General features: G+C 30.5%; 1 protein-coding gene across 1 annotated transcript; it reads right to left on the minus strand.

Moving 5' to 3' along the window:
• Positions 1-5,565: 5,565 nt before the first annotated feature.
• On the minus strand, positions 5,566-11,348 carry LOC110656292 (ubiquitin-conjugating enzyme E2 28). Its single transcript, XM_021812964.2, has 5 exons — positions 11,189-11,348; positions 11,000-11,093; positions 7,408-7,535; positions 6,566-6,670; positions 5,566-5,908 (listed from the first exon to the last, which is right to left on the minus strand). Exons 2-5 carry the CDS (start codon positions 11,067-11,069, stop codon positions 5,765-5,767), a joined length of 447 nt encoding a protein of 148 aa, XP_021668656.1. The 5' UTR covers positions 11,070-11,093; positions 11,189-11,348; the 3' UTR covers positions 5,566-5,764.
• Between the last annotated feature and the right edge of the window lie 109 nt (positions 11,349-11,457).

An 11,457-nucleotide genomic window follows, 5' to 3' on the forward strand; every position in this document is an offset into this window, starting at 1 on the left:
TTTACAGGCAACTGGGCCTGGATAAATTGTTTGTGCTCAAAGATATGTCGATTGAAGCGTCAAACGAAGAAGCCGCCCCTGACCCAGTTTCTGTTTGTTTCTTCCTCTCATTACATTGGATTTATCCAATTAATTTTATAGTATATTATCACACTATGGTGTAGTTTTATGGTATTATAATATAAATATAAATATGAAAGGCTGATAATAGGAATAACAATGAGTACGTGAAAATTATTTTATCTGAATTTGAACTTGATTAACATTTTCATAACTTGAATTTGCTTAAAATTTGATTAAAATTTATTCTCAACTACTCGAACCGGTCGTATTATCTGTAAAATACCCGAATCTATTTAATTTTATATATTTTAATTAATAATTTATATAAAAAATTATTTTTATTAATAATTTATATTTTAAAAATTTAATAATTTCATAAAAAATTTTAATTTTATTTTATATAAAATAAAATTTATAAAAATTATTATAAAATATATATATATATTTTATATTTAATTAAATATTTATATAAATAGATTAGGTAACAGATATCTAACATGTAAAATTCAAACTAGTTACGGGTATTAAATTTTAAATCTGAACTCATTTTAAACCCGATTATATACAATCCAAACTCGTCTTATTAAAGTTCGATCAAATCGAATACCCATAAAAACTCGGCTCATTGACATCCCTAGTTTACCATAGTGTGCAGATACCCATGCTACCTTCCATTGGTCTCAACAAATATGGCAGACCTATATGCGGGCAACTGGCTGCTTGTTTATATATGTATAACGAGATTAAGGCTTCGTTTGTTTCATAAAAATTGATTTACATATGAAAAATATTTTTTATGAAAAAAAAATTTCATAAAAATATTTTTCATTGTTTAGTTACAATGTTAAATTAATAATATTAATTTATTTTATGTATATGTAAGTATATTTATATTTTAATAAGATTTTTAAAGTTTAGAAAATAAAAAATGACTTCTTTTTTTGAAAAATAATAATTATTTTCCTTAAAAATAATTTAATTTTCTTTTGATTATTATTTTTCGTTGGCTAATTTTTCTGAGTGCTCCCAAACACCAAAAAATGCAGAAAACATTTTTCAAGAAAATATTTTTTGGAAAACAAATAGAGCCTAAAAGAAATTTTTTATTTTTGCTTTTCTTGAGGACAAAATACGCTTCATTCCTCCAGGGAGAAACAAGAAATTGAAATAAAAGGGAGAATAAAAGGATAAGAAAATTGGTTTTTATCAATTTCTCATGTTCATATGGTTTTGGTAGGCAGCCTTTTAGTTCAAATTAGCAACAGCCCAACCTCTCAAAATTAGACAACTCTCCAATCATTTGCCGTTTTGTTCTATAATAAAGCTTGGATTAAAAGTATTTAAATATAAATAATTTTTTTTTTATGTGTTTAACTTATAATTTAAAATTTTTAAATTTTTATTATTTAAAAAAATTAAAAAAATATAGAATAATTTTTAAGTTCTAAAATATGAGTTTATTAATATTTTTTAAATGAATCAATAAAAAAATTAAAATTTAATTTTTTATTATTTTTTTTAAAAGGGACTATATATAAAAATCTATTAAAGTCATATTCACTTTTCAATTTCATGCTTATATTCAATTTAATATTAATTTTTAAGTTAAAATTTAAAAGACCGTTACCTTTCTCAACCACCTTGGATTGGGTTGATCAGTGGATATAAAAGCGGCACTTAGGCTATAGAAAAAGCATAATTACAAAACTAAACTTTGTCTTATCATTAATCATTAACATTAAACACAAGTTAGCATATAGAAATACAATTTTAACCTTTTTGTTTCGGATATAAAATTTTAACGTTATAGCTGAGTGTGTTTGAAAAGTAAAAAAAAAGTAAAGAATTTAAATGAATTGAATTTTATTTAATCAATTATTATGTTTAAAATATTTAAAATTAATAGAATTATTTTTTAGTAAAAATTATATAAATTTATAATAAAAGTAACCCAATTTTACATTAATTTAATTTTTTAATCATGTTTTTTTATTAAAAATGTAAAGTAATCCTTTTTAAGTTATTTTTTTTATATAAATAAAGATAAAATAAGAAAATAAATTTATTTTACATTAAATTCTAGTATAAGAATCATTTTAAGTTGAATACAGATAGATAGAGTTAGGCTCGATTTATTTTTTTTATATGGTATCAGAGTTTTCTCAATCAATATTTTGGTCTCCCTTGAGTGTTTCATGCTCTAGGTATTTAACTCTGGACATAAGAGGAAGTTTATTAATATTTCAAATTGTTCTGGAATAGAAGTAATGTGTCTTTATAAGATTTTGGATACTTCTCTTTCCTTAAAGTAATTTTTAGAATTGAGTTAAATTTAATTTATTTTCTCTATAATAATAAATCAGATAGATAATTTTTTTAAAAAAAATTAATATTTTCATTTTTTATAAAAAAAATTATACTTATATAAAGAACTCGTGAGCCTCAAGAAAAACAATAACTGTATTGAGCTCAAATTGAGCTTAAAAAAAGAAAAATGATAAGGGAGGAAAGTGGAAGAAAGTGATAGAAAATAAAAAAAGAGTAAGCATTGGAATTATTACAAGCCGTATGAAACCAAAAATAAAGAAACAAAGAAAGAGAGAACGTGGGAATGGACAAAAATCTCTTGAGAGTTGAAGTTTGTTTTTGGCTTCTCAAACTACGAAATTTCTGTCATTTTCTCAACACTGAAAAAGAAAAACAAGAAAAAAACATCCCATCATTAATACTCTTGTTTCCACATGCCAACATCTTCTCACAACTCCCATGGACTTTGATTTTTGTTATAATTATTACATAATCATAGTAATAATTGTTAATTTTATTAGGATAGAGATTTTTCCTTCATTTCTTTATTTTTCTTGAAAGGACTTCAAGAAACACCATAGAATGTGCATCACGTGTGAGGTTTCTCATTTCATTGTGTTAAATTATAGTTGAAAATACCCTAAAAACAGCTCTTGTAAAAGCTGGATTGTAGTTGAAAAGTGGGTTTCAAGACCTCAAATTTAGGGTTTAGGTAGCCAACAATGATAAAAATAGTGACAAATCATGTTGGAATTTAAGTAGCATTTCTCTAGTGGGATTAGGTTTGAATTTTAATGCTTAATTTACTATGTATTATTTATATCTAAAACAATTTCTCCAATTTAGTGCACAATTAATCCATTATTATTATTATTTTTTAAATTATTTTGTAGGCCGATATATAAATATTATTTCTTGCCATCAATGCAAGGTATAAAAATAATATGTACTAATTAAATTCAATGTGTGTTAACTTAGAAATTAAATTGGGTTGGTCACCTCTTATAATTAACAAGATAGCCAGCCAGAGATCATCTCCTTTCATGGAATTATTAATGCAGTTCTTTTTTTTTTTTTAAAGTATATAAGGATATTTTATATATTTATTTTATAGTTTACAAAAAAAAATTAATTCTTTTAAAATTCGTAATTACAATATCTTTTTTTTTGAAAGATTAAATATGAGTTCTTCCTTTGATAGCTCAATGGCCCTTACTACTACTAATACTAAGTCAATTTTCTTTTTTTTTTTCTTTTAATTATTTGTAAATCCAGAATAGCATTAATGGCTTCCCATCTGTACTTCAATGCATTGCTGAGTTGAGAGAAATGAAGAAGTCAATGGATAGAACATGTGCCACCCAAATATCAACTCCAAAGGATGTTTTAATGATATTTAAAAGACGAATCATGGTTAATTGTTAAACCAGAATTAATTACTTATATCCCAAAATATCATTAATGAGATTCCATCCTGATAATTAATATATAGAACATGCATGCCACCCAACACATCACCTTAATTTGTAGCAAATGATAGCGATCACCACAGATAATTAGAAGGACAGATCATATTATAACTAAATGATTAGAGAAGGAAAGAAAGCAAGAAATTAGAAAATGATAGAGCTCTGAAACTGATTTGTTAATTATGAAAATTAACCAGAAATTAAGCGTGGACATACCCATCTGAGCAAAGATGAGGTGACTCGATGGAGTCGACAACGGCCATGTCATCCATTAACAGAGGATAATAATATGAGTGGAGATTAGCTTGTGATAGTCGCTCTTTTGTCTTCAGTAGAGATAATTTATTTCTAATTATGTATAATTATAAAATTATTAATATTAAACTGCTTTCTATTCACTGTCATTACCATTTTGTATATCCAAATATAACAAACTACGAAAAAAAGTCTTATTGTTGCATAAAAGAGAAAATAAAAGAAAAAGAAAATTTGCTATTGTATAGAATATATGAGGAATAAATTATATCGTTAATATAGTAATTGCCAAATTAAACATCAAGGGAACAAGTGCATAAGAGAAACGAAATAAGATGAAAGCTACTAGCAATTAGGATGAATTTAAGGCACAAACTAAATTGATCTCTGAAGAATTAATAATTTGGTGAGGCCTTGGTTTGCCGGTAGGGACTAGGGAAGAAATCATAAGTTGATAGCATTTTGACTTATCATGCTCAATAGGAAAAAAAAGGATCAACACAACTTTCTTGTTTATTATTTGGAAAGTCATGGTCTTTTTGATCAAGAAGTTCTAACAATTTCTTCTTAATTTGTGTGTATACATGTATATATTTTGCAATGTGGTATATGCATTGCAATGTGGGAAATCTTCCATTAATAACCCTTTTTTTTTTTTTTTTAAATCCACTTCATCTTGATGTTTATCTGCAAATATTCAATTTGATCTTGAGATTTATCTACAGAGACACAGAAATAAAATATTTAACATGCCCAATCGATTGGTTTCCGCTTCTATTGGCAGAAAGATTCACAATCTGTCTAAATTAGAAAAAACTACGCAATGAAACCACGAGCCATCCCATTGATGCCGTAATTCACCTAAAAAGCTGCCAAACCTTGTTAACAAAAAATCACATATATGGGTAACTGGATTTCTTGCATCGTTTTTCAAATATCTTTGGGGAGGCTAGACCTATGCTCAAGGTGAAGACATGCCCCAAAACTGCACCGTTCAGATTTGTGCTGAAGGACCCCAAGGCCCAGTCCAGGATAAAGGCCCTGACCCTTGCCCTTACATGTCCCAACCGATGACCTGTCCGTTGCTTTACAGGTGTTCTATTTCAATTCCCAAGAGATATTTTCTATTATTTTTTTTTCCGGAATTTATACTCTAATAATTACCTGTTACCACAGTAAATCTGTTTTGCAGACCTGCGCGTATAAAGAGCACGCTTGTATATTCCTCGACTGATGGCTACTCGGGTACTCCAGAGATTGAAATATTAGTTCCCAAGCTTCCCAAATGTTGCCTACAGAATCAGGCAGACACTTCAAGGTTACAGTCATAGAAGCTTTCAAAATCTAGCTTCCAGAGATTCCTCCACCTCTGAAAACCGAAGCGTTATCATCGTCATTCAATGTGATATTTTTCCAAGTGACTTAAGTTAAAAACAGACGTGACGTTGAGACGATGAGACATCGGAAGCAGTTTACCGAAGTTCTAAACATAACTTTTCATACAAACAATTAAAGTAGCAAATGTGTTTCAGAAGGGCATAAATCAGACCTCTCCCTTTTGGTCCGCTTTTAAGAGCCACAGGTAACACTTCATCGTTCATACATAATTTAACTTAAAGACCAAAGACACAGGGAAAGAAGCCCTCCCTATCACACACAAGGCAGCACAGTTAACCCATAGCATACTTCTGGGTCCAGCTCCTTGCGGTTGCCTCGTATTTGCTCCTATCCGTCTTGTACATGTGGGCAATCTCTGGCACCAAGGGGTCATCAGGATTTGGGTCCGTCAACAGAGAACAAATCGAAAGCAACACCTGACAAATCAATGAAACAGTTGTTTCATACAGATGCAAATTAAAAAGATTCTTAAATCACAAATAAGTCAAAACTACATTATGCACCGAAGCACGAAATAATGTCAGAAATCAGGAGCTTAGTTAAAGCCTCAGTTGACTCTTTTAACCAAATATCCATATCTAAACTAGAACCTTTATACAAGGAAAACGAATACACGAGTGATGGATATGTTGATGAGTCATCAATCTTCTTAAGCAAAAATCAAAGACTTCAGTACTTTGCTTCTTTGTACACGAGAAACCTGTGTATTGTTGTGCACATGGAGCCATCAGAACTGCACTTTCAACCTAAAAGGAACCGTAACAGTTATCACTTATGTTTAAAATCTTTTTGTGTTCAAATTCTTGATTTGAAAGGAGACACTCGAGCTTCATATAGCATTAAAAGACAAAAATTCATCAAATGGGTTGAGGTTTCTAAGGAATTAGAATTTATCAACTAGCTGAGTATTAATTCCTTTACTGCATGAAATGTCATTCCTTAACCAATATTTCACCTGCAATAATTATTAATGACGGAATTTACCATAATGGTCCTACAAAATGTAAGACCTGCTGACAACATTATAAGCATCTTGTGGCAAGCCAATAACATGTACAATTTAAGATTACAACCTTGGATATGGTAAGGGCAGGGCTCCACTGCTCCTTCAAAATATCAAGGCAAATGCTACCATTGCTGTTGATATTGGGGTGAAAGACCTTTGTCCTGAATGCAACCTGTGTAAAAATAAACAAGGAAAACAGGTTAACACAAAAACTATGCATAACATAGGCAGTGTTCTCTCAACTATTATATGAAACTGCTTAAAATGACAGCTTAAATATCTGTGGTTACATTTCAAAACAACAGCAAGTGAGCTGTCAAAATGCATAATAAGAATTGAGAAGATCACTAATAGAGAGTAGTACTTATTGTATATGGAAAGAAAAACAACCCAACATTCAAGTTGCAGAAATAATGCAAGGATGCCAGTGAGGAAACAATGTTGGCATTCAAGAGGCCAAATCAATTCACTATATCAATTCAGAATAGGTGGGTGGATTTCACGAATTTTATCTTCTACTCCACTCCATCTGATAAAATATACCTCTTGTTATATGTCATTTCCTTGAACATGAATGTCCTCAAAGTGCATGCCTTGTTTAAAGCCCAATAACCAAAGCATGCTGGTTAATAAAATAGAAGTCACAACTCTAAACCAAAACCACTATTTTCAAGTTGATTATCATGATTGTGAAGAACAAAAGCTTTCCTTAATATATTGTGAATACTGGATACTCCAAGAACACAAAAATACTGAATCAGAAGACTCCACCTGGGCGAAAGCTACATGACTAAAAGTGGAAAGAACAAAAAAACTAAAAACTTCATGAATGGAAGGAGGAAATAATATAGTTTCCATGAATATATACTACCAGCTTGTTATTTGGAGCAACTAAAGTCAGTCAGGTACCTTAGGAGGTTTAAATGGATAGTCTGGAGGAAAATGAATTGTGACTAGAAACACTCCGCCTGCATATGGACTATCAGGAGGACCCATAATTGTTGCTTGCCAATGGAACATGTCTTCAGCAACAGGGCCTGAATAAGCAAATCAACAAAGAGAGAATCAGATGAAAGAAATTGTTGCAAAAGGCAACCTAAAAACACCCGTCCACATCTATATCTATATTTACATCTATATTTTGGCAAAGGGAAAAAATCTATATCTAATTCTGTATAAAAAATTATTATAAAACTAAGCTCTAAAATAGGCTCACTACGTGCTGCCATATGGTGCTTTGTTATGATGCCGTCTGGTGCTCTATCATGCCTTCATAATATTTTACCCTTATTTCCTCCACATTTTTAGCCCCAGTTTTCTCAAGGTTCTTTACTCCCACCAAGTTATCTGGTTTCAGTTACTATATTTTCTAGCATTTGTCTTCCCGCAATGTTTTTAACTCTCCAACAAGTTTTATGTTTTCAGTTATTATGGCTTCCCCTTTCATCTTTCAACCACTTCCAATTCCACATTTCTTATCTTTGTGTTACAACAAAAATCCTTCCAATTGCCATGAAAGTTCCAACTCTTTATGTTACAAACAAAATTCCTTCAATATTGCAAATATTTTCAGATTCATTGCTTCACATATTTGATCAATTTCTTCAATTTCATGCCTGGAATGTGTTTGATGAAATGCTTCTATGTTTTCATGGTAGAAAATTGGACAAGAAATGCTGTAATGGAGACTATAAACAGCAGTTAAGAAATCGACAAATCAGGCTTCTATCTAACGAGGTGTCCTAGGCTGATGCTTATTTTCTTTAGATTAATTCATTTAGATGTTTTCCCTTTAAATAAAAGATTAATAGACATTCATTACAATGCATTACCCCACATTACTTTATTGTATTTTCTAAAATATGATTGTTGCATTCTTTTAATTTCAAATGCATTCCTCCATACCAGGTTGTTTAATATCTGTGATAACGTGCTCCTAATATAATATTTTCTATGAGTTTCATTTTGTATCAGTTTATCATGGACATTTTCCTCGTATTTGGAAGTTGTAGCAATGCTTGCTCAACTTAACAGGTGTACAATATGTTTTTCTCCTCAGGTATTTTGTTATTGTATTACATATCTTTATCTATTTAATTTTATGTTGAGGAGTATATATTTCTCTTCAGTGTACCTGCCCTCTCTTCATATAACTAAAAAGAACATTTTTCTCTTCTAATAGAAAAAAATTGAATTTTCCCAAGGAAATGGAATTTTTTCGTTGGAAAAAAACATTTAATGTGTACGTTGAGTTTGCATGGGAAGCGAAAAAAAAAAAAAATGAAATTCTCTATGTTTAAAGAGATTAATGTTCTTAACCTGTCTATTTCAGAGTTCTGACTTGCCCTCCCTTCATGTTATTTAAAATAACATTTTTTTTTTGTCCTCATAGAACAAAATTTAATTTCCCCAAGGACATAGGAACTTTTCATTAAAAAAATTTCCAAAATTATGTTGAACTGGCATGAGAGGTAATGAAAAAAAAAATTGGGAATACTCTGAATGTTTAAACAGATTAATATAAAATTGGATCTATCGCTACTTTATAGAGGAACACTATGTTAACTGGATAAGTATGTTTTGCTTCTCCACAATTCCCGCGCCACCCCCACCCCCCCCCCCCCCCACCCCCCAACATTCCTCACCCTCTTTTCCTCCCATGGTGCATGTACATGCATTTGCAGGTACATGCATTTGCAGGAACATGCATTCATTTTCATAAATCTTTTTCTCTTGCAGCTTGAATATCAGGAATTGTTTAAACATTACTCTGCCAATTTCTTCTATTATTACTTGCACAGGTAAGTGCTTGAAACTTTATACAAAGCCATCATGGCTTGTGTTGATGATTGCACAAAATGATGATTATGTATGGGATGGTTTACAGCAAAAAGAACAATGTAAAGTTCCAGCTACTAAAATTAAACATGAATTTTTCTTTTATTGTCTTTACTACCTTTGTTATTTATAAAAGAAAAATGTGCTTTTGACAAATGAAGGGTTAAAGTGAGGTAATACAATTGGTATTAAGTTTTTGGCAATACCTATAAGATGGTAAATTTTATATATACCAAACTCGATCATTTGTTTTTTTTAAACTGTCACTTCTTTGATTTCAACTTGATGAGTTAGTAGTGAAAAACTACATATGCAATAAGTTCTAGAAATTTCTCTACAAATGGTGAAGCAGTATTTGATATAGTTCAGAAAAATGCTAGTACAAGAATATTGGCACTGTCACACCCTATCCCTGCTTTATAAGGATAAGTGTGACCTAGAAACTAATAGAGTTTCCCTAAAAATGAGGCTAACTGGAAAACAGAAAAACTGCCATAAACATAAATACATCTCAACCAGTAAATATCATTTTTTTATCTAAAAAGTAAAATAAATAAAAAATCCAATTAACAAATAGATGCAAATACACAAATATCTGCAAACAAGAATACACAAAAACATATGTGGTGTAAATGAATTTTAATTTTGAAAGAGATGTGCAAGTAAGATAATGGATCTTGACCATTATGCTTGTACATTCTCTGAAACCATTATGCTTTTTCCCCCCCTCAAATATTAGGGGTTTGTATTGTAGAATGACACATAACAATTTTATATAACAATTTGAAAAATTCAAGAGATCACACAACGCGCAGGCAAATGCCTAGTAACATTCATGAAAGAAAGAATAAAGAAAAGGATGTAGATAATGGTTGTTTACATACACTATTAATAACCACACTTCAAACTAGAAAACCTAGAAGGAAAAAGGGTATCGAAATTAAACTGTAAAAAAAGCACAAGATTTCACTCCCATAGAGAGTCACGCAACATAGTCAATTTCCTTTCAAACAAAAAATGCAGTTTGCACTGTAGTCAGTCAGTTGCATATCATATAACAAAATGCTTTATTAAATAGTTCAATCTTAGATCATTAGCATAGCGTCCTACTTATCATCTTAGTGACAGCCCTCAGTCACAGAACCTCAATCATGCATATTAAGTATAGTGAATTTCCATCAAGGATCAGTCCACAAATAATATGCTCAAAAATATATAGTACGTTTCCAATAGATTTCAAATGCGCCCCTTAATAATTCAACTATTTAAATAAAAATTTCACCCTTCAAAAAAATTTTCAGAGCCCTATTATTTGAATTACAGATCAAACAACTACAGCTAAAGCTCCATTTGTTTCTACTCATGCGTGAATCACAACACTTAAATAAGGCTACAACTATCCTACAAAATCAAACATGAAACACTCGCACTTAATTAACATGCAAAGCTACTTTCTATTTCCTTATTTCGTGCCACGAGCAGCATTAAAACCCACAAATATTCAATCCTACATTATCCAAACACAAAAATGATCAAAGACCTCAATAGAATCGTGAATCCAGTAAAAAATGAAAAATGAAAATAAAAAACGAGATCAACCAAACAAAAGAAAAAAAAAATGGAAATTAAAAGGTTCAGATCTCCATATTGAAGGTGAAACAACCTGCGCTGCAAGAGGTAGGAGGATCCTTCTGGAGATCCTTGAGCTCCTTCAAGATCCGCTTCGATGCCATCACCAAAAACAGAAGATAAAATCCCTACAGAATTCACAACCCCTAGATCCTCTGAGCTTCCAAAATTAAAATAAACAAAAAATTACACAGAGATAGAAGGAAGAAGAGGGGGTTTGAACCTTAGAGAGATCCTCCTGATTATTATTAGAATCTGAGAAAGCAGAAAATGAAAAAAAAAAAAGAGAGCCTACAGTAAAAGGGGGAATCGGGTTTTATATAGCAAGGAGTGGGTCTCAATCTACTCTTGTGCTCACGATTGGTTCTTCACTTCTTCTATCGTGCTGAGTGTGGCTGGAGCCCACGTTTGGATACTTTCTTTTATTTTAATTACTTGATAAATAATTAAAATAATAATAATAATAAATTAATTAATAATTCACAATTAATA

The sequence above is a fragment of the Hevea brasiliensis genome, chromosome 16 (genome assembly GCF_030052815.1).
Source record: "Hevea brasiliensis isolate MT/VB/25A 57/8 chromosome 16, ASM3005281v1, whole genome shotgun sequence".
Taxonomy (NCBI): Eukaryota; Viridiplantae; Streptophyta; class Magnoliopsida; order Malpighiales; family Euphorbiaceae; genus Hevea; species Hevea brasiliensis.

Coding starts and splice junctions, on each gene's coding strand:
- LOC110656292 (XM_021812964.2), bottom strand. CDS start 11,069: ATGGCATCGAAGCGGATCTTGAAGGAGCTCAAGGATCTCCAGAAGGAT. Junction 6,671..7,407: donor ATCCATTTAAACCTCCTAAG/GTACCTGACTGA, acceptor ATTTTTACACAG/GTTGCATTCAGGACAAAGGT. Junction 5,909..6,565: donor CTGCCCTTACCATATCCAAG/GTTGTAATCTTA, acceptor TTGATTTGTCAG/GTGTTGCTTTCGATTTGTTC.